Source organism: Anarhichas minor, unplaced genomic scaffold (assembly GCF_050575085.1).
Source record: "Anarhichas minor isolate MPS153535 unplaced genomic scaffold, ASM5057508v1 ptg000033l, whole genome shotgun sequence".
NCBI lineage: Eukaryota > Metazoa > Chordata > Actinopteri > Perciformes > Anarhichadidae > Anarhichas > Anarhichas minor.
Genome location: NW_027466479.1, coordinates 5,765,384 through 5,788,092, shown reverse-complemented (window position 1 = coordinate 5,788,092; position 22,709 = coordinate 5,765,384). Strand labels below are relative to the sequence as shown.

The 22,709-nt window shown below is 40.8% G+C and overlaps 3 protein-coding genes across 5 annotated transcripts; all 3 read left to right on the top strand.

The window, feature by feature from the left end:
- The first annotated feature begins 4,033 nt into the window (after positions 1 to 4,033).
- On the top strand, positions 4,034 to 15,164 carry slc9a1b (solute carrier family 9 member A1b). 2 transcript variants are annotated; one of them, XM_076105495.1, is made up of 12 exons: positions 4,038 to 4,659; positions 7,243 to 7,703; positions 8,112 to 8,362; positions 9,168 to 9,385; positions 9,566 to 9,765; positions 10,582 to 10,671; positions 10,803 to 10,873; positions 11,123 to 11,296; positions 11,984 to 12,098; positions 12,226 to 12,324; positions 12,546 to 12,618; positions 13,806 to 15,164. In XM_076105495.1, the coding sequence occupies exons 1-12, from the start codon at positions 4,374 to 4,376 to the stop codon at positions 14,036 to 14,038; spliced, it is 2,271 nt and encodes a 756-aa protein (XP_075961610.1). In that variant the 5' UTR covers positions 4,038 to 4,373; the 3' UTR covers positions 14,039 to 15,164. The 2 variants fall into 2 exon arrangements, with proteins under 2 accessions (XP_075961611.1, XP_075961610.1); XM_076105496.1 differs by lacking the exon at positions 10,582 to 10,671 and having other exon boundaries at positions 4,034 to 4,659.
- A 142-nt stretch (positions 15,165 to 15,306) lies between these two features.
- On the top strand, positions 15,307 to 16,720 carry fabp10b (fatty acid binding protein 10b, liver basic). Of its 2 annotated transcripts, XM_076105497.1 has the most exons (5): positions 15,307 to 15,490; positions 15,569 to 15,741; positions 15,857 to 15,898; positions 16,336 to 16,425; positions 16,576 to 16,720. In XM_076105497.1, the coding sequence occupies exons 1-5, from the start codon at positions 15,376 to 15,378 to the stop codon at positions 16,624 to 16,626; spliced, it is 471 nt and encodes a 156-aa protein (XP_075961612.1). In that variant the 5' UTR covers positions 15,307 to 15,375; the 3' UTR covers positions 16,627 to 16,720. The 2 variants fall into 2 exon arrangements, with proteins under 2 accessions (XP_075961612.1, XP_075961613.1); XM_076105498.1 differs by lacking the exon at positions 15,857 to 15,898.
- Positions 16,721 to 17,468: 748 nt separating this feature from the next.
- Positions 17,469 to 22,615, top strand: srsf10b (serine and arginine rich splicing factor 10b). The gene is made up of 6 exons (XM_076106445.1): positions 17,469 to 17,548; positions 18,751 to 18,872; positions 19,817 to 19,927; positions 20,420 to 20,588; positions 20,684 to 20,734; positions 21,295 to 22,615. Exons 1-6 carry the CDS (start codon positions 17,484 to 17,486, stop codon positions 21,509 to 21,511), a joined length of 735 nt encoding a protein of 244 aa, XP_075962560.1. The 5' UTR covers positions 17,469 to 17,483; the 3' UTR covers positions 21,512 to 22,615.
- Positions 22,616 to 22,709: the final 94 nt, after the last annotated feature.

Genomic DNA, 22,709 nt, shown 5'->3' with positions numbered 1-22,709 from the left:
CAAGCTGCCGCTGTTTGTTCGAGCTGCTGAGGGGCTTCACATGCTGTCTATCTGACTGTCTGTCTGCGGGCGTTGAGCTGCTGGAGTCGTTGATGAAGGTGAGGATGAGCGTCGACGGGTGTTCGTCAACTCCAGAGAGGACACGATTACTTCAAAACTGTGAGGCAGAATTTTGTTTCACATAAAGACTGATGAATAATTCTTAGTTTTTTTGGTACAACCTAAAAATCTCTAGCTTGGTTTTATGTTCACATTTTAATCAAATCAATTTAAATAGTAAATAATTTTAAGTTTTTTAAAGCACTGGATAGTTTCATCAGTGACTGAGTGATATATTGTTGCTTGATTTGAACAACTTTATTGTATTTAAGAAATGTGTTACAAATAACTAATTTGGCTTCTGTCGGCACTGACGGGTTATTCATATTAATATTTAACACAGATGAAACATATACAGTCATTTCATATTTTTTAGGTCCCTTGGTTTCGGGGGTCGAGATCCTCCTGAAGGGTCTCAAGATGAATCTCGGGGGTCATAAGATGATAAATGGAACAGACAAGAAAAAATATGTGAACATTTTGACTGACTTCACTCAACAAAGACTGCCGTACTTGGTAGTTTAAACATCTTGAGATCCTGAAAGATATATTCACATAAAATGATCTGAGAGGAGAAATTCACTCTGATCATCTGAGAGGAGTCACAGATCGAAAAGTTCAGACTGACATTTAATACTTACTACTGAAGAAAAGTGTTGGAATACTACAACTGTAAACATAAACTTGTAGAGAAGTAGTGACATTTTTTTCCTCCCTTGCAGGAAGGTTGTTGGCTCGTCTGAGAAGCTCCAGCAGCAGAAATGATCATCAGACTGGGGAGACTGACACCAGGATACTTCCGTCTGCTCCAGGTGGGTCACAACCACCCGGAGCACTTCACTTTTATTTCTGTCTCCATGTTTCATTTGACTGGTCTCTGTAGATCTTGTTCACTCAAATGTATCACACAGAGAAATATGTTGTCGCACAAAAATAAATAAATCCACTCAGTGAAAGTAAACATATTTGGTGTTCATATTTGACAGATTATCTTCATACATTTTTATAGCTTTTTATAGCTTTCTTAAATGCTTTGAATTAGGGAGTCAATCAATATTTTACAGAGAGCTGATGCAGCGTGTCTCGGGGAGGGGGGGGTTATATAACCTGTTCAGACTCGACCTCACAGCTCGTGTGCAACACTGATCGGAAGAGAAACTTTTCTTATACTGGCACCACCATTCCAGGGTGCCAAAGTCTGAGATTTTTTAAAAATAAATTCTATACGCAGTAGCTATAACAGGTTACTGAGAAGTTCCAAGAAGTTCCAAGTGTCCAATAATCATGCAGCAGATGTTGAGGTGGTTAAGTTTTGTTTTCATGTGGGAAAAAAAAGTTGCATACTACAACTTCAACTGCTCTCTGATCATACTTGTGTGTTTAACTACTGTCTGTTGTCATCTTTCTGTCCGTCCTGTGTGCAGAGGCAGGTCTCAGGTGAGGTCCGGATGCAGCCACAGAGCAGTCTCATCGATCCCATCGCCATGACGATGGCGGCGGTGGGGATGGGAGTGTCTCTGTACAGTGCCAGGCAGATGGCAGAGAGAGTCGATCTGAAACACCCAGCTGCCTGGGATCAGTGAGCGGTTCTGTGGGCGGTTCATGTGACAGCGTGTTTGTTTGTGTACGTCACAGAGGGGTTTGAGGTTTTGTAGGTTGAGAGAGTTTATGAGTTTTGTGGTGTTGCTTGAAGGAAAAATATAAGCGTCCCAGGAGGAAAAATGTGAGTCATTGTTCAGTTCCAGCAGGAGCATTTGTCAAGTAGTCAAACAATTTACCCTTTTTTGCAATCTCAACATTTATAAGCAAATATGAGTGAGCCTGTAGTTCGCCCACTCTGCATATCTTGTGCAGCTTGCCCTTAACTTCACCAGTGATTGTATTTTAATCCAATAAATGAGCATATCATTTGTCAACAAGGATCTCTGCATTAAAGTTTGACCTGCAGCCGTTATTATTTCCTGCATTGTATAGTGCAGTAGAACATGAATAAGAAAAATAACCACAGAAAATCTAATAAAATAAATATGTAGGAAATTAATTTAGCACACAAGCTTGTTGTATTTATTTATATCAGTTAAACATGCACTTCCTTGTACTTTAACATCTTGAGTGTCGATTGTACATCCTAGAGCAGTATCACCCCTTTGAGTATTTATTTGCAAAGCAGACTATAAGCAGCTAAAGGAAGAGTTGTTGTCATGTTTGTACTAGAATTTAATATAACAAAGGAAATGTATGTAAATGTAAAATGCCACAAAGACACATTCAAAATGATTGACTTTGTATCGTAACAAATTTGCTAAATTGATGTAATCCTCAAATAAATATGTTCACAGATTTGACATCTGCGTGCTGACTTCTATATGTTCTTAAAGTGTTTTTTAAAACATTAAAACAGCCCCGAGGGTTCTCAGGCTTCATCATGTGGAAAAGTTTGGTGGGAAACAGAAATTGTCGGGCGACTGCACAGTCTGAATGGAGCGACTCATGTGGATGAAACTCAGACGGGGGAAGTGCTTTTGCTGCGAGTTGAAAGTGAACATGTTCTTTGACATCATGAGATACATTTTCAGATGAGAATGAGATCTGTATACTTATTTCACATTAATTAGACTACACATATTACAGTAAGCCTTTCCTATAGGAAACAGCAGTTTAATGCCTTGCTTAAGGGCTCTTTAATAGCGTCGGTTCCTTTATTATAACAATGCAGCGCTGGCCCAAAGCAGGATTTACCATAACTTATATTTACAAGAGAAATTTGACTGTATTTAATGTGAAGTAACTCGTAGTGATTAACCAACAGTCTTTCAGAGATTGTTTGGTTTTACAGCAACTTTATTGTTTTGGTTCACTCTCACTGCTCTCATATCCTTGTTTTCATAGAATGAATATTATACTTAATAATATACTTACGTTAATCAGGTGGACACAAACACGTCTCCAAATGAATGACCCTGTTGCTCTGTCTGCTGGATGTGTAAATATGTAAATCTGTTTCCTAAAAAGTTCAAGGTATAAACCTAAAAGATGATGACATGTCAGTGTTGTGTCCATAATTTGATTATGCTGCTTTAGGTGGCCTAAAAAAAAATCACTGAATGCAGGTTTGATGAACAAGACTAGACCAATTGGGTAGCTGTGTCATACTTAGGGAAACATGTAACTAAAAAAGTACATTAAATCCTGGATTTTATAACTTTATCATACTTTCCTTTCTTTTTATATCCTCAAATCCCAAAATTGTATGTAGCTGAGAGGACATTTATACATTTAGTGGTGTTCAAATAACTAACAAACTACATCAAAAAACAATTAAATATGTCCCAGTCTTGTCTTATCTCCTCTGTGTCACATTAACAGCCGTCTGACAATTTGTTTGCCTCGAGGAGGAGCTCTGGCGCTGTGGGAACCAGTCTCTGTTGTTGGTTTTACCATTAAGCTAACGCGTTTAGCACTATATCATTGGATAATTATAATGGATGCAATATACATATAAGTGGTACTTTAATGTTGTAATTGGCCGAGGATAGTTTAAACTACAACAATACATCATTATAAACAAGTCACTTTATGTAAAATCTTAATCTGAAAAGAAACGTATTTAGCTGTAAAATACAGTAAAAAGTACAATTCTTTCCTCTGAAATGTAGTGAAGCAGAAATAAAAGTTATGTGAAACAGAAATACGAGCGTACAAATACGTTGTACTTGCATTCTAGCACAGTACTTGAGTAAATGTACTTCCACCACAGACTACACGTCTACACTACGCCCGACGTTACTTCTCGTGGAGGCTGCCTGGTGGTCGCAGCGGTCCGCCGCTCCAGCAGACGTCGCTCTCTCTCCGGCTCGGCTTCAGATGAGCCGCCCTGTAAAGTTGGAGAGAAAATCGTGAGAGAGTTCTGCCTGATGAAGTGATGATACTTGATGAAGTTGTGAGAGTTTCGTTTAAAGAGAGAATAACGGGTCTGAAACAATTAGGGCAACAACTTAGAAGCCTTTAAATCATCTCAGCGGGCAAGTAAGAGGCGTGATTTTTTTTTTTTTTACAAAAATTATCCCACCGATGACAGCAGCGTTTTTTTTGCTAAATTAACCATCATTTGTTCTTCTACACCTATGCGTCATTTTAAGATGCCCGGGGAGTTTGTGCGTAAAAGTGCGCGCTTCTCCGTTGCGCACCACGCTCGCTTCCCGTACTATCCTTATCTTCATCTTCATTGGATCTAGAGCTGAGCAGCAGCAGTTCAGCCGTCTAACCATCCGAAAATGGCTGAGCTCCGTCCCGCCCGGAGGAGCGCCACTGGTCCGCCTCTAACGGGGATCATTTGCGTTTTGTTGCTCGTTTTCGTCTCCGTCGCCTCCGCGAGTCGTGATGTTGGAAACAACGAGACTGGGAGAAATGCAGCCGGAGAGACACTAGAGGACTCCCATCATCAAACTAACTCCACTGCCCACAAAAAGGCTTTCCCCGTCCTCTCCCTCAACTACGACCACGTCAGGAAGCCCTTTGAGATCGCCCTGTGGATCCTCCTGGCCCTGCTCATGAAACTTGGTGAGTGACACATGTGACACACATTAGAGAAGGATTTCCTGTTGCCACAGTAATCAAATACTCCCACCTCTGGCATTAGTGCGGGACTGGATCATCATAAAAGGAAGGGGGCTTGTAGGCTCCAAACATGGTACAGATTTAAAGTTTGTAAAATGGTTTATTTGTGTAACAAGATGACATGCAGGTCAAGAGAGAAGCTGCAATAAAACATCAGACAAAAGTGAATACAGAAGAACAGCAGTGATACAAATGACTGAGGATGTTAAACTGAATATAGAAACAACCAGCTATATATTAATAAAAGGTCCAACAATCAGATGCAGGGAAAGTACAACAAGCTTTATAGACAAAAATAAAAGTAGTTCTTTCTTGTTAGAAGTCTGGTAGCAGTGTTTTTATTTGCCTTAGTAAGCCGAGGGTCATCTCAGGCACATCACTGACTGGATAGACCTTCTGCAGGCTGCAACAGAGTGCTGAGAGTTTCTCCACAAACTGCTTCAGTGGTGTTTCCGTGCCACACAAACTTATTTTAGGACGAGCCTGATGGTGTGAGCGCGTGTCTGTCTGTAGACGAAGCAAATGTTAAGGATTAGAGTTTAAATTCAGCCCTGGCAAGAGGTGTTTCATAGCAGCAGTTCAGGCTAATTGGAGGGATTAAATGTATCTCTGTGCAGATTTATTATAAGCCATCGCTCGCCTCTGAACTTTAGCTTGTACACAACACTCCTTATATGTTGATAAACTCCAACTATTTAAATCTTTTTTTTAATGGACTTTTTGTACTCAATTACTTCCTCATATATTATTATTGTGCATAGTTTTTTATTACTTGGAGTAATTATACATAGTGTTTTATGTTGTACTATTTTTACAGTGATCCCACCCATGACATTTGTGACCAGCCGCCAGCCAGACTGTGACATTTTAGGAGCGTTTAAGAAATTCACAAAATCTCACATTTTATAAGCACAAATAATGATGCATTTTGACTTTTATTATGGTATTATGCCACCATGTTAGGTGTGTAAACACCGGGTAGTGGTGAGTCTGATTGGCTGAGGGAATCTCTCCTGTGGTTTGTTGCTGGCTGAGAGGAGCCCTGTGGCGTCTTATCTGCTCCCTCCAGCTGTTGTCCACGAGGGACGGTCCGATTTCCTGTCCTAATGCACTGCTCGATAACAAGCAGCCCAGTGTGCAGAGTCAGAGAGGAGGGGGCGAGGACGGCCGCACACGGGAACACTGACCGCAGAAAAAACCTTCGCGACAGCAGCCTCGACCCCGAGGTCACATGACCGGGAGGCTGAATATCAAGGCCTCATTCAGCTGAGAGACAAACGGGCCAAATATGAAACTAAAGGAGCAGTCACAAAGTCCTGTTCAGCATCAATCGACTGTATCAGCCCTTTATTTAACCCTCAAACAACACTGGTTTTATGTTCCGAAATGTGAGGATTTCAGCTCCTCGCTGTACAATAATCATTGTAAATAAAGTATTATATATATATATATATATATATATATATATATATTTGACGTTAACTTGAGGTCTGGGGACTTGTGATGGTAATTTTTCACTATTTTCTGACATTTTATAGACTGCAGGATGAATCGAAAACAGATGACTCAACAATTGAAATGATTGCTAGTTGCCGCCCACGGTTGCTCATTTCAGTAACATCCAATAAAGGCCAATAGTGAAGAGTTAAATGCACATTAAAAACATAACATTCATCCCACACACATATTTCCGTTCAGCCGTATCAGCGGCCTGTTTGTTCGCCTGCTGCTGCAACACGTTCTATATTTCATGAGGACGTTGCAGTGATGCACAACTGACTGAGTGGATCTTGTTTTTTACGGCCGTCTCAAGCGGCTGCTCTCATGCACGCAGTAATGTATCACTAAATGTAGACTCTAGTAATGTATGTGTGTAATGTGTGTTCATGTCCTGCAGTGTCAGTTTGCAGTGAGTGTTACATCCTGTTGTAGCATATTTATTGACCTACACCACTACTTCACTTATGAAACATGTTCTTGTGCATTTATTTGACTCTTTATTCATTTTTGCAATGATACAAAACGGAGAAAAAGCAGCAATTTGTGATGCTGGAGCCAGATCATTTTTGCCTTTTTGTCTTCGATAAAATGTTTCAGCTCATTTGAAAAATAACTCCTGAGGTCCCAAATGAATTAAGCTTTTGAGAATAACCCTTAAAAATGCTCCAAAGAGCCGATTTAGGTATAATAAAACGAAGTTAATAACCACATTGGCGAGTGCAGACACTGAAGGTGGATGGAGTGGTTGTAAAGCGTTTTATTCTGGGATTGGAGATAATAGCTTACAAGAAAGCAGCAGTTGCAAATAAGAGATGAAAGCTACCCTTTTCTGAGTAATAACATGACAAAATACACTCATCCTGACAGACAACTCTTATCCAGCTTAAGAGACCTCCTGAGATCTCTGAAATTTAAGAGCATTTTAAGAAATGTGATGAATAGCTTTAGCTTTGTGAGAAGGAGTACAAGTCAACAATTTGTCTTTCTCTTTTAGTTTTCAGAAGTAAAATCTTTCTCTGTCTGCAGGTTTTCACATGATGCCCCGAGTGTCGAACGTCGTCCCAGAGAGCTGCCTGCTGATCGGCGTCGGTCTGCTGGTGGGCGGCATCATCAAACTCATCCAAGATAAAACCCCCATCCTCGACACCAAGCTCTTCTTCCTCTACCTGCTGCCTCCCATCATCCTCGATGCCGGCTACTTCCTGCCCATCCGGGCCTTCACGGAGAACATGGGCACCATCCTGGTGTTCGCGGTGGTGGGGACCCTGTGGAACGCCTTCTTCATCGGCGGGATCATCTACGGCGTGTGTCAGATCGAAGGCACCCAGCTGGCCAGCGTGGACCTGCTGTCCTGCCTGCTGTTCGGCACCATCGTCTCGGCCGTGGACCCCGTGGCCGTCCTGGCCGTGTTCGAGGAGATCCACATCAACGAGCTGCTGTACATCCTGGTGTTCGGGGAGTCGCTGCTCAACGACGCCGTCACCGTGGTGAGTGAAGGGAAGTCCGGAGGGGCTGGTACTTGTACATGTACTGTACTATGCACCTCGAGGCTACTCCACTATATTTCAGAGATAAATATTGTACTTCTTTCTCCACTACATTGATCTTACAGTTGGATTTGCTGGTTACATTATAAATTGAGATTTTACTTACAAAATCCATTGCTTTATCTTTTCACAACAAGACAACAAGAAAGGGAGGAAGGGTGGAAGTAAAGAGAGAAGGAAGGAATGGAGGAAGCAAAGAAGTGAGGTAGTAAGGACGGTAGGAAAGAAGAAGGGAACATGACCTGCTCCACTAGGATAACAAGTACACTGTTGAGACCTGTAAAGAGTTTTTACCTTGAATAAAACACAGAACACTCAGTAATTGTGTTTCTCTCTCTCTCTGCTCAGGTTCTGTATCACCTGTTCGAGGAGTTTTCTCACGCAGGAACCGTGACCGTGGCCGACGCCTTCCTCGGCGTCATCTGTTTCTTTGTGGTGTCTCTGGGAGGCATCCTGGTGGGAGCCATCTACGGCCTCCTGGGTGCCTTTACCTCCCGCTTCACCTCGCACACCCGGGTCATCGAGCCCCTGTTTGTTTTCCTCTACAGCTACATGGCGTACCTCTCCGCTGAGGTCTTCCACCTGTCAGGCATCATGTCGTGAGTTTGTGATAATTCACCTCCTGTATGTTCGGGATAGTTATTCTTCTACAGTGAAAAAAAAAAAAGATTAGTTTGACATTTACACTCATTCATAGAGTGAGATTGTATCCGAGTGTTAAATTCTAAAGCTGCAGCCAGTTAGCTTAGCTTAGCATAAAGACTGGAATCTGGGGAAAACGGGTGGCCTGACTCTTTTCTAATTTCTAATTTACAGCATGTTAGAAAAACAAAAACAGTTCAACTAGAAAAATAGAATACATCCTCAGGAAACAAAATACAGCTGTCTCTGGGGGTGTGAGAACAATGTTGGTTATCTTCTAGCCATGATTTAACACCTCTGTTAAAAACATTTAACGTGTGCTGCATTTTTTATTTAGTTGGTAGACGGTTCCATCATTTTGCCCCGTTAACAGAGAAGACTGATTGTGAGGTTTGTGTGTAGTGCAATGCGACAGTGTGTTGACTCGGCTGGTGTGCTGGCGTCTTGTAATGAATTCATTAAGCAGGGAAGGAGAATGACTGTGTAGATGTTTAAAAATACGCTTCATATTGGCTCATGAAGCTTTGAAAGCTGAGCATAATGTTTGTATTGTCTGGTTATACAATAATATGATGGGTTTTATAGTTTTTATAGCTTTATCAGCTCCTTCAGGTGGAGAAGTGATTGCTCTTTACATTGTGCTTCGTAACAGTTGTAGAAATCCTGTTCCATACAGCTTTAAACCTTTCAGAAACAAACCGGCTCAGCTCACTCCTTGTCGTCCGTGACGCTCTCTCCGTGTGCCCTTGCTGTCCCTAACAGGTTGATAGCATGTGGCGTGATAATGCGGCCGTACGTGGAGGCCAACGTCTCCCACAAGTCGTACACCACCATCAAATACTTCATGAAGATGTGGAGCAGCGTGAGCGAGACGCTCATCTTCATCTTCCTCGGTGTTTCCACGGTGGCGGGTCCTCACGCCTGGAACTGGACCTTCGTCATTGTCACCGTGGTCCTCTGTCTGGTGTCGAGAGTGCTGGGTGAGCACAGCAAAACACGGTCAGACAGGGACTTGTGTCCGAGTTAACCGGATAACTAAAACAACGATGTTTCTTCACTACTGAGGGCAACACTTTTTAAAAACGATTGTTATTAAAAATGACGTGTTACTGTAATCTTCTTTATAAACTGCATTATGGTGTTTTCCATGTGCTTTCCAGGAGTCATTGGCCTCACGTGTATCATTAATAAATTCCGCATCGTGAAGCTGACCAAAAAGGACCAGTTCATCTTGGCCTACGGTGGCCTGCGAGGTGCCATCGCCTTCTCACTGGGGTTCCTGCTGACCGACGAGATGAAGATGAAGAGCATGTTCCTCACCGCCATCATCACCGTCATCTTCTTCACCGTCTTTGTGCAGGTGACAAACTTTTGCCTTTCAGTATTTTATTCGACATAAAGTTACTTGTAGAAAATGTTGAACCAAGCAACCAGGAATTTGATTTCTTCTTTCTTTTTTTGTAATAATTCAGTTTTTTTCCTCTCTTATAAGTAACCAGTAACCTTTATTGATCGCTTGGCAACTAAATATAATTGCAACTTCCTTTTTTTAAGTGTAAATCATGAAAACAAAGTTTTATTTATATGCTTATTTGTTTATTTTCACATATACACGTATATAATAACCCAGTAAAAATGTTTGAACTGCCAAAAATGGCTTATGAAGATACTTCCCCCTATAATATATCAATAGTCATCAAAAATGATAATAATTCATCAAAGTTTCAAGGTAAAGCAGTAAAACAATAATTGATGAAAATGAAAAAAAATACATAGAAGTTTAAGTTTACCAGCTGAGATGCATTACAATAACATCCCTGAAGTGTTATAAAACTTCACCAAAGAGATGGTCCTCTGTATTCCACTGTGACGTCAAACAATACTGAAGATTAAAGTCCTCAGCTACTTGTGGTAGCTGAGGACCACAAGTGATTTAGATTTACATATTAACACATGAATACACAAGTCCGGCATATGTCCACATTAGAAATTGCTAGAAGTTTGTATTTGCTGAAGAGCGGAGCAGATGAGTCGCTTCTTTGAGCAAAACTAATCACTGGATTAGGAAAAATCGTATTGATGTAAGTGGGACAGGCAGTATTACGATACATAACATGAGCAAACATTGAACAATATAGAACACAAACATGACCTGACTTCCTGTTTGTGTCTCCAGGGAATGACGATCAGGCCTCTGGTGGAGCTTCTGGCCGTGAAGAAGAAGAAGGACAGCAAAGGGTCAATTAATGAGGAGATTCACACACAGGTGGGATCGATCATCAATCACTTTAGTGTTGACGACCTTCCATAGAGGGAACATTCAATTTGTGTGTTGTTCATCATTGAGATACTCCATGCGGCACATCAACAGCATATAACAACTCATTTTGTCTCCAGTTCCTGGATCACCTCCTCACGGGAATCGAAGACATCTGTGGTCATTATGGACATCATCACTGGAAAGACAAGTATGACTTTCTTTCTTCTGTCTCTTCCCCGTTACGGTCTTTCATAAGAAAACGGCACAAAGAAATGAGCTTTTAGCAGCATCACAATTCTGGTTTTAGTTGAGTTTTGAGGATGTAAAATAGAAAAATGATAATAGAAGGAAATTAACTAAAAAATCTGAGCGACAGCAGTTAGAATCACTGTGTTGTTGACGATGATTGAAGCCTTTATAAGCGTGCGTGCACGGGTGCTTTCTCTGCTGTTCTCAGGCTGAGCCGCTTCAACAAGACCTACGTGAAGAGGTGGCTGATCGCGGGCGAGCGCTCCACCGAGCCTCAGCTCATCTCCTTCTACAACAAGATGGAGATGAAACAGGCCATGATGCTGGTGGAGAGCGGGAGCGCCGCCAAGCTGCCCACGCTCCTGTCCTCCGTCTCCATGCAGTAAGTGTCGTTGTGAGGGGACTGATTGGGTTTCTCCACTTAGTCCTGAGTTTGAATACCAGGAGTGGTTCTATCAAAGAAAAGTGTTGACGGACCTGAACAACCAGGAGAGAGACATTGTTGTGACTATGTTCAGGTGGTAAGAAAACTTCTCAGAACTGACTATCTGTATTTCTTTTACATATTTTTTTGTTAAACATGATTTATATGGTACCAAAATATCCTCTGATTTAATATATTTCATTAACTCAGCATATTGCACTTATTCAAATTTTTTATTGTAAAACTTTCTACTTACAATTCTTTTTTCCTTTTCTCTCAGTGTCTGTGTTGTAAAGCACCAAAATATTACGCAAATTCCTTTTATATGAAAATCTACATGGCAACAAAAACTTATTCTGATTATAATGATTTTGGACTGGACCAAGATCTTTTTGATTTACTGCAGTGAATATAAAAACATTGCAGGAGCAAAAAGAAAACGTGCAGACGTTACTTTTGAAGAAACAAAATGTATTTCTTTATGATTTCGTAAGCTTACCTCTGAAAAGTATTCAAATACGGCATCACAAACCGACATTAAGGTTACAAACCAACAGTATAGATACTCACTTCGGAGCATTTCTGTTAAGCCCCCCAAAGTGTGTTGTTGTAAGCAGTGGTAAAATGAGACGTGTGTCTCCACAGAAACATTCAGCCGAGAGGGTCGGCCAGAGGACGGGCCATCCCGAGCATCTCCAAGAGTCGAGAGCAAGAGATCAGAAAGATTCTGCGAGGAAACCTGCAGAACACCAGGCAGAGGGTAGGAAATGATGTTGGCGGATGTGACTTGAGGTCCATCTTGAGGTCCATCTTTCATGCAGGTTTTGATGTTGTCACAAAGTCAGTATTCTGGTGCTGTCCTTCATGTTTTGTTTTTTTCTCCTCAGCTTCGCTCCTACAGCAGACACGACCTGTTCATCGACCCGTTTGAGGACAACGTGAGTGAAGTCCGCTTCAGGAAGCAGCGTGTGGAGATGGAGAGGAGGGTGAGTTTAACACAGCTGTGGAAATACAAGATAGAAGAGTGTCTGTTTCTAGAGTTTAGCTGCTGTATGTGACCTTATTTATAGATTCAGTACTTTTTCTAATACTAGTTCATTCTTTGAACCTTATTCATGCTTGCTTTGATTTCAGGATTCTGAATATTAGTTGGTATTAAGTTATGAAATGAAGTCAATCCTGACAAATGCTTGTGTCTCATTCACAGATGAGTCACTACCTCACAGTTCCTGCAAACCGCCAGGAAATACCGCCAGTGAGAAAAGTCTGCTTTGAACCAGGTCAGACTTCATCTCATCGCATGATGAAGGTGTTCGTGGAGATGTCCACCTTTACACACAGCTTTAGAGTCACAGTGAAGTCATGAATGTTCTTTCACTCAACGTGTTTCTGGGTAACAGAATGTTGGATGTGAAATCAAAAAGAGAAGAAGTAACAGTTAAAGTAATAGTTTACAGCTGATCTTATGTGATGACATAACAACTAAACCAAGATTAGACTTTAATTTGATACAAATGCACCTCAGTTGACAACAAAACAGTGTCGCCATTACATTGTTTGTCCACCGGACAGCGCTGAAAAGTAAATTTTTCAACTGTAAAATGTCCTGCTCAGTACATATCTTGAAATTTATTTGATAAAAAAACTAATTTAAGGGTTATTAAATCTGGAAGTAGTATTCAGAAGTATCCTTTTACTTTTGTAAAAATAGCAATACCACAATGTTTAAATACTCTGTTAAAGATCTGTCCTTACTCTAGTAAAAGAACAAAAGTATCAGCATCAAAATATACTTAAAATACCAAAAGTATATATGTTATATTACTGGATCATAATGTTGCAGCTGGTAAAGGTGGAGCTCATCTAAAAGGTGCTAAATACGACACTGGGAGCATTCCCATTGCCTCTCCATGGCACCGGCTGAGCAGCTAACAGTGCTCACAACGTTAACAGTGCAAAAGAGCTGACTGAGCTAACAGTGTTTACCTGAGGGTGGGTGCTACGCGTCATCAGCTGTATGAGAGGGGGGGCCGTTCACATGCACTAAAAGCACGCGCGGCCAGACCCGAATATATAAACAAAGAACTCTGATTACAAAACACACGCAGAGGCAGATTTCATTCTCTGCTCAGCTAGACGTTACTCCACTGTATATCTACGGAGCAAATAGTTGTTAGCTGCTATATTAATGCTCTGAATCCTGTTTAGTGCATCTTTAATGACTTCCAGGGAGCATAAAATGTAAATACTCATGTAAAGTACGAGTACCTCAAAACTGTTCTTAAGTATATTACTTGAGTAAATGTTGTTTAAGCGATGAGACACAAACTCATCCAAACATCCCTAAGAAACAATCCTCCCTGAAGCCCAAACTGCAGCAAAAAAATCACTTTTTCATGAATTTGCAGCTGCTCGTAGACGACGTTTAATCACTAATATGTCGCCGCACTGCGTCTGTATCCACCAGAACACCAGGTTTACACTTACGATGACAGCGAGAGTCCCCGAGGCCAGGCGGCTCAGCCGCGTCCCAGCCCCCCCGATGCCGTCAGCCTGTTGAGCGAATCCCCCCCGGGGCCCAAACAGAGCGGCAAGCTCGGAGCCAAAGTGCCGGACCAGGAGCAGGAGGAGCAGGACCAACTGAAACTATCACGCTGCCTCAGTGACCCCGGTCCAAACAAGGAAGAGGATCTCTCATGATGAAGCACATCATTTACAGTTTTTGAAATCAGAGGATGGATCTCATGTCGTCTGTTGCACCCAATGAGTGGAGACCCCTGATGTAGCAAAGCTTGATATTTCTGAAGTTTTTCCAGAAGTTCATAAGGATTTTTATCCTGTAACATATTACCAAAGCATGCACCACTGGCCATTCACCATTTCAGGGTTATATTACAGCCAGAAGTGAGCAGAGTGTCAGCATTTTTGTGTGTCATAACAAGCAGACTTCCATCAAATAGAAGACCACTTGTTTTAACAAGCTTGAGGCACCAGATGGGTGGAGTTTACTCCCTCAAAGCACAGTATAACGACTCTACATGATGTGGTATTACTATCGCTATATATCGATTTATCGATATATCTTTAGCAACAAGGCGTTGATGCACAGAACTACCAAAGATGTGTTCGATGTTAGAGGCATTTGATGCCCTAATATTAAAAATATTCTTTCATGTATTATAAATTATATTAAAACTCGCAGATATTTATATTGTTATCGATCAGGCTACCCTGGTGAAGTAGAAAGCAGAAATCTGGGGTTCCAAGAATATTAAAATACCTTAAAAGTCAAGAAGAAACTGTAACAAATATTGTTCGACCGAGGTCTGTGAACAAGCGTTTAACATTGCTGCATGACTGGTCGGTGTTTTCTCAGGGACTGCGACACGGCACAGTATTAACAGATGTATTAACAGATGTATTAACAGATGTATTAACAGACGGCCTCTGCAGAAAGAAATTAGCTGTTTCTGTCCAGAATGTGCTCCACTTGTCTCTATTCATACCGGGACTGTTTTGTGAGCTTCTGTAACATTCCAGCAGTATTGGAGTTTGTGAATTTTTGTTGTGTGACACGGCTCTGCGTATCTGTGTTCCTGGTAACTGAGCATGCTTTGAGGTTAAAGAGGTGAATCGCCTTTTCATATCTGCACTGGACTGCCTGAGCTTCTGCTGCCTACACATGTTTGCCTTAAAACATATTGCTTTTTGTGTGGTATCCAGTCGAAGTGTTTTTCTATTTTGAAAAAAACAAAAGTCATAAACATTCTCAAATGAAGGAGAGCTTTAATTACTGTGTAAAATAAAGAATATGCCATTGCTTAAATTCAGGGATTTTGTGGGATTTTTGGAAGAAGAAACATCCGTGAAAGCATCTTCACATCCATCCTCCTGGTTTATCTGGTGTCATATTTCATCCACATGTTACTTCACATCTGTTGTTCGGCACATCCTGGCTCTCACTGGAAATCCCAGTCCAAATAACAGGGAGTTTGAAGTCCCCGGCATGCCAACCAGCAGTTGAGTGTGACGGGATTATGACAAGAACGACAAACATCCTCGGGCAAGCGACGCCACCAGCAGACATGGACTTCAGCGGCACCTGGAAAGTTTATTCTGAGGAAAACCTCGAAGGGTTCTTACAAGTAGTAGGTAAGAATATTTTATGTATTTATTCGTTTATGTATGCGTGCATCTTTTATTTTATTTTTTCTAAATTATGCATTCAAGGTGCACCTGAAATGGTTGTCAAAATGCGAAAGGAAGTCAAACCGGTGCTGGTGATCGAGCAGAACGGCAGAGACTTCACCTACACGATGAAGACCCCCATCTGCACCAAAGTCTACTCATTCAGCCTGGGGAAGGAGTCCGATATGACTGCTGTGGATGGCAGGAAGTTTAAGGTAATCAAAGCCTTTTAAACTCTTTTTGTAGATTATGAACACAGAAGTGAAGACGTGATAGTTGTACGTGAGCTGATGGTGCCAAAATTTGACCCTGAAAAGTGTCTCCATTCAGGGTCTATGTCGGCTTCGGTCCTGTTTCTCTGCATTTTTAAAGGTGAAACATTGTTGTCTTGTTGTCTTTTTCAAGTTCATACTTGTGTTTGGTTTCTCTACTAGAACACGTTTACAGGCTTTAATGCTAAAAAAAAAACCTTTATTTTCCTCATACTGTCTGTCTGAATACACCCGTATTCACCGTCTGTCTGAAACGCTCTGTTTTAGCGCGCTTAAATGAAATTGTGTTGCAGGCAACAGCTTGGGTCCATGTTTACTTCCTGTCAGCTGATGTTATCTGAGTTAAACCTGCTTTATTATTTTAAAAAAGACATGAAAATCTCACTTTTTACAATATGGGACCTTTAATGGGATATATGCGTCCTTTTAAAACATTTTTTGGATGGTTTAACTTGCACTTTTTATTTATTTTCTTGGCTAAAGGGAGTTTTGTCTTTAAAAATGTAAAGTTCTGTCCCATGCAATGTTTTTGGTCAGTGCACTGTCAGAGAGGAGAACGGGAAGCTGATTGCTGAGACTGAAAAGTTCACCTCCGTCCGTGAGATCCAAGAGGGCGACATGGTTGAGGTCAGTGGATATAATTATTTTTTAAAACTGCTGTAACGTCGAGGGATTAAGTGCAAGAGAGAAACCTATACAATAAGTGAGTTATTTTTTTCTTTTATTAATGTGAAAGTGCCGTGTTTTCTCTCTGTCTCTGCCTCCTCACTGTTCCAGACTATCACTGCTGGCCCTGTAACTTTCATCAGCAGGAGCAAACGCGTCTGATCCACACCTGGCTGAACTTCTCAGCTTCGAGCAGGGAGACATGTGGAAATGACATGATGGAAAATAAACGTAAACCTTAAAAAAAAGCTTCAAATACTTTTATGAATGAATTGAATGATGAAATAAACCAACATGTTTGTTTTTATCAGTGATGGAATGTCACGGTGCAACCTACATTAACTCAAGTACTAATTTAAATAAAGTACAAATGAAAACCATGTGTCTCCAAATTGGGGGATATATTAATTGAGATAATTCTCCTACTTCTTAAGCAAAATAAAATATTTTAAAATATTCTTAGATCAGCTGGAAAATGCATCAAAACCTGAAGAAAATGTGTACATCGGGATGCTACAAACAGAGATTACATCACCCAACAGTATATATAAAGTATATAAGAAATAGCACAACCTCAAACATTTACAACAATAAAATTCAACATACACATTAATGCAGCAGTAATATTAAAAAAAATAATATATTGGAAACACTGACAGGGAATATCTTGAAAGAATACTTTTACTTTTGATGGGGTACTCTAAGTAGGCCTACATTTCAGGGTTATTACAGGACTTTTACTTGAAGTGGAGTATTTCACAGTGTGGTATTACTACCTTTACTTATGTAAATGTTCTGAACACCATCAATGGTTGGTTTGTATTCAACTCACCCGAACCCTCTGCCAAAGCTGCAGGTGATGAGCTCAAACGACAGAGAGCGCTGTGAGTATTTATTACCCAATTTTTGTTGGAGAGGAAGAACCAGGAGGCTTTCTTAGTGCGCATGCGCAACAAATATTTTCACTATAGATTCTCCTTTCCCAAAAAACATTTCCTTTATTGAGTGAGTGTAACTTTATGGCCAAATACATGAGGCCCCCAAACACGTCTTTGTTCGTCAGAAACATCTCCGATGAGTCCAGGTGAGTCCACACTCCGACCCGATGAGAACCACTGATCCTCTACTAACGCAAGCATCGCACATTAACGTTCGCTCACGTTAGCTGAATTAGCTTAGCAGCTAAGGTTAGCGTCCTCCGAGAAGCCTCAGGTTACGTTAAACCAGCGTGCAGAAGCGCTTTATGTTTGAAATATTTTGCAGCTGCAGCTCCTATAGTTACGAATAAAACCCTATCTGTAATATCAATGCGTCTTTGTTGAGGTTTAATTTGTTGGTAACGTTTCTTTGTTTGCATTGTTATTCTGTCGCACGTTTTCATGTTTAGAAAATAAGCTAACGTAGCAACATTAGCCAGCTAATTCAATATTTCAGTAGATTTGTTTTTAATAATTTGCAGGTAAATAAAGTTAAACCTATAATTGAATATGGTTGGACTTCAATTATAACAAGATGAGCTGACGTCAGGTTACAGATATTTTAAATTAGCTAATTCATTCTGACGTGCTATAATATGTCGTTATAACGGTAAGCGTCTTATTATAACGTTATGGTTAAATGCGTTGTAATGACTAGCTGTAATTTAAATACCGACTAAACATGGACATACATCAGAGAGTTATCACAGAGCATTTGAAACTACTCTAATGTAAAATAAATAATCTGCTCAACGTTACTTGGTCGTTAACGTTAAGAGTTAGTTTATGTCAGTGATAGTCTTTTTTTTTTTTACTACAATGTGCTTGTAAAAGTAACTTTGAATGAAGAAGTGCTTTTGTTGTTACCCAAGAGGTATAAATAAACAAAACAAATTGGAATAACTACAAATTGTAATTGGAAATTAGTAAAAAGTGTAAGATGATAAAATGACATTTATGTCTATTTTAAGCGGTGTGTAAGAATGTTTTAAAAATGATGTAGGTGCGAATCTTCATCAAGATTTTCTCTTCAAATTGACCAACACTGCTGCATCTGCTTATGTCAAGTTATTGCGTTTTACATTGAATTGCATGTTGAACAAAATAGTGTACGTATCTTAAAGAGTCAGTTCACCCCAAAACTTGACGGAACTGTTGCCAGAATAATAATTCGCAATGTGTTTTGTGGTGAACTGTCCCTTTTTAGCCCTTTCGTCAGCTGCTCTCCCAGCTGCTGCTACTGGTTGATGATGTAGGTAGAGTTGCCCGTGATGGTCAGTTGAGTCATACTTGTATTTACGGTGTTCAGGCCTGAGGATTTGCGGCGTGAGTTTGGCCGCTATGGGCCGATAGTGGATGTCTACATCCCACTTGACTTCTATACACGTCGATCAAGAGGATTTGCATACATTCAATATCCTTTCCCAATGAGTGTTTACTGTGCATGTGTGCTCCTGCTAACAAAGCATTTTCAATTTCTTTTCAGCAGAGAAGATGTACTTTTGTGATGTGTTTTTCTTGCACTCAATTTGATTGAATATCTAACAAACGTATTTCTCTGTTATTGCTTCAGAAAATGTAAAAGCATCCAGTTGTGGAATCGGCCACAAAGAGTAACAAAGACCCGTGTAGAGTAGAAGTAAAGACAAGTCACACAGACCTTCAGGATCAGAGGGAGGGAAAAGGTTGAAAAGAGAAAGTAAAGCATGAAGAGGAAAAGGGAACGGAGACAAAGCTCGGATATGGCGGCAAAGAATTGGGAAAAGAAAAGAGGTTTAAGAGGAAAAGGCGAGCAGGAAACCAGAGTCCCTGTGGGAGTCGATTAAAGAGTGTAAAGATCAAGATGAAGTTCAAAGTCAAGCATGGGCAAAGGTAACGAGTCTGAATTATTTTGTATCCTCACAAGACAAATCCACAAATCTGACATGACACCAAAATCAGCTTTCCTGTGACATCAATGACATATTTAATCAAAGTAATTAAATCGAATATTAAATGTTTTGTGATTTGTTCATACATTTGTCGTCCTGATCCCTCAGACAATTATTTGATGTGTTTGAAAAACTTGCTTCATCTTTTATCTCTACAAAAAATCAACAGGTGTATTTGTTTGTTGGTTTTTTTCATTTGCTATACCACATCAAGTAATACGTAATCTATGCTCATTATAAACTGTTTTGTCCTTTAAATCAGGCCACACAAATTAGAGAAAATGTTTGATGAATCCCTCTTACCATACATGTACATGTATTTTTACAAGGAATTTTTTTTCCTTTTCCTACTTTGCCCCTCTGAGAGTAAAAACAACAATCAAAACCTTCTTTGAGTTTGTGTGGCCTTACCAAAAATGCGAGCAAACAAAAACCCTTAACCAGCCAGCATATTTGAGGATGTGCGTGATGCAGAAGATGCCCTTCACAGCCTGGACAGGAAGTGGGTCTGTGGCCGGCAGATTGAAATCCAGTTTGCCCAGGGTGACAGAAAGAGTAAGTGTTGAAACTTTTTTTAATATTTAATTTTGCAACCAATTACTGTCGGGTCTGGTGTTGAGGTCAGATGAAGCTGTGGAATGGAGGGTGTCGATAGTTGAAGTGAGTTAAATGAACGATAATATGAAATTTGACAGCAACGCGCTGTGGTAGCAAGATAAAAGATTAAAACCCGGCTAAATATTCTGCAGGTGTTTCCCGGTCCATTTAGGTATTCATACTGGCACACCGGAGGAGAGCTATTGTAAGCCATGCAGTGTGTACTTATCTTCTAACGCATATATGACTGCAGGCACCAGCTAAACTGGTCATGGAAGTGTTAACTGGTTCACGTCTATAGAGGTGATGCCTGTCGGAAAGCACTTTTGAATCCAAATTTTGTTAGACACAAAAATATAAAACAACTGTTACTTGTGGGAATGTTTTGTGCATTCTGTTTCCTGCTCAGGGCTCTAACCCTCATCACTTTTTCTTTTCTTCTTTTTTCAGCACCGAATCAGATGAAGACGAAGGAACGATCTCCGAGCAGATCTTCCCGACACGACGACCACGATCGAGATGGCAGACGCAGACGTTCGCGCAGCCGCAGCAACGAGCGATACAAATCGCGCAGCCCTTCTCACGATCGCCACCGCAGGCGGTCCGAGAGTCCTCGCGAGTGAGTTTTACTTTCAGCAGACGTATTCCTCACAATTGTTGTGCATGAATATTAGTTTGAAAAGGGGAGAATAAACTCTTCATGTCTGCCTTCAGGTCTCGCGGACGGGTGTATGGAGGGAGAAGCAGGAGCCGCGAGGATGAAAGGTAGAGCTTCTCTTTGACTGTGGAGACGGGCTTTGCATCTGTTGGGGGCAGCCAGGGGGACAATGTAAACAATAACATAACATTCTCAATAAGACCACAACATACTCATAATACAGCACATTTGATCACGTCTTTGAAGTAGGCTCTATGTCCCGCCCCTCCTCTACTGTCATTGGACGGCTGGGTAAAAAGTGACGGTGACAAGCGCAGTGTTTAAACCAAAGTTGAACATTTTCAACTCTTGTAAAAGAAATGCCAAACGTGCAGCGCTTAGCCGAATAGATGCTCAGCGCCTCGTCACGCAGCTAGCTTTTGTAGCATAGCATAAATACGCAGCGCTCCCATAATTAATTTAATACGCTGGCTGAGAGAAGTTTATCTTGGTCATCTTGGTGTGTATTGCTGTACAAATACACTTTGGCAGACTTGTGAAATTGTTTAGATAATTGTGTGTCGGGTACAAACCGAATTGTCTTTGCATTTGACACATGGGACATTTATGTTGAGTGCCCAGGAGTTCAGACAATCGGTGTCTAAGTGGTCTCATCGTGTGTTTTCAGATACAGGCAGAGGCCTCGGAGAGAGTCCAGAGGGAGATCACGCTCCAAATCCGCATCTCCGCGAGAAGCCGTCAATCCGGCGTCGACTTCCCATTACCCCGAGGAAGAAGTGCGACGGACACACACCCCATCCCGCTCCAGGTCCGCGTCCAGATCACGCTCTCGGTCCCGTTCTCGGTCCCGATCCTGGGCCGGACGCAAGTCGGGAGGCCGTTAGAACAGCACCCGCTCCCCCCTTTCTATCCGTCATCGTGTCAGATTAACCAGAGCTGGTGCATCTGTCGATAAATGTTTGTTTTGACATGAATGTAACATCCACTGAAGCATTTATAGAAAGCTTGTTTTCGCGGCTCCATTTTAAGAAGAACGATGCTGGTGCTTTGCTTGGTTTTATAAAATAGTATTGGTGAGATTTCCCGATTAGAAATATGAAACAGTCAGCGGTTTCTGTGTTCAGTGGTAGTCGGCCAGGAATAATTGTCTTTTTTTTATACACGGTTACTGAGGATTTTGTTTTCTAAACCCTATGCACCCATTTTTGCAAAAAAAAGAACATTCAGTATTTTAAAATGAATCCAGTCTGTTAGCGAACCAAACCAGCGTTTCTGTGTGTTTGATGTCAAATCACATACTTTCTAATCTACCGCTGACCTTTCTCCAGAGGTCTTTCATGTTTTTCTTCCCATCGTTCAGTGACCGGTGTTATTTTACTATATGAAAATGAATATTCCAAAACCTATATTGACAAAGTAGCCGACTGTATTTTGAAGTGCACTGCTTTACCCAGCAACTATACACGATTGAAAAAAAAGCAGACTTGACATCCCAGCTTTAAGTCACTACAAAGTAAAGATTTTCTTCCTAAGAAAAGGAGTCAATGGCTGCCTGGAAGAAAAACCTAAAACAAAATGTAAAGTGTGTGGTCTGTGTTGGGAAAAGATCAGCAGTAGTGTCACTAGTATCAAGTATTGAGTCTGAAACACACAGGAACACTGCTGTAAGATGTTGTCGACATGCGACTTTAACCACAAACTGTTAAAAATGTACATTAATCCGTTTAATTTTTGTGGCGTTTTCTGTATGATTACATTTCTTTTTTTCTTTTGTTTATCCAAAAGGTATTTTATTTTTTGGAAACCTTTCTCCAATTTTCAGTTGTGAGAGGAGAAACAAAATGCTCTTGTTGGTGTTTGCACGACTGTGTTGCTGTTTTTTCAGAATGAATCTCGTCACTGCATGTTTTATTCTCCTAATCTTCTATCTTTAGTAGGAAGAAAACTCTTATTTTGAGTAATAAATGGATAACATTAGTATTAGGAAACGGTGTGTGACTTCACTTTGTAAACTCTGCTTGTAGATGCAACTCACTGAAGATGAAGAAACGTCACTTTATTTCAGGAGTTTAAGGAGAGAGT

Excerpts from the sequence above, each read along its gene's own strand:
- slc9a1b (XM_076105495.1), top strand. The coding sequence starts at position 4,374 with ATGGCTGAGCTCCGTCCCGCCCGGAGGAGCGCCACTGGTCCGCCTCTA. Across the intron at positions 4,660-7,242 it reads GGCCCTGCTCATGAAACTTG|GTTTTCACATGATGCCCCGA; the intron begins GTGAGTGACACA and ends CTCTGTCTGCAG. Across the intron at positions 11,297-11,983 it reads CTGTCCTCCGTCTCCATGCA|AAACATTCAGCCGAGAGGGT; the intron begins GTAAGTGTCGTT and ends GTGTCTCCACAG.
- srsf10b (XM_076106445.1), top strand. The coding sequence starts at position 17,484 with ATGGCCAAATACATGAGGCCCCCAAACACGTCTTTGTTCGTCAGAAAC. Across the intron at positions 18,873-19,816 it reads TCAATATCCTTTCCCAATGA|CCAGCATATTTGAGGATGTG; the intron begins GTGTTTACTGTG and ends ACCCTTAACCAG. Across the intron at positions 20,735-21,294 it reads AGGAGCCGCGAGGATGAAAG|ATACAGGCAGAGGCCTCGGA; the intron begins GTAGAGCTTCTC and ends GTGTGTTTTCAG.
- fabp10b (XM_076105497.1), top strand. The coding sequence starts at position 15,376 with ATGACAAGAACGACAAACATCCTCGGGCAAGCGACGCCACCAGCAGAC. Across the intron at positions 15,742-15,856 it reads TGGATGGCAGGAAGTTTAAG|GGTCTATGTCGGCTTCGGTC; the intron begins GTAATCAAAGCC and ends GTCTCCATTCAG. Across the intron at positions 16,426-16,575 it reads AAGAGGGCGACATGGTTGAG|ACTATCACTGCTGGCCCTGT; the intron begins GTCAGTGGATAT and ends TCACTGTTCCAG.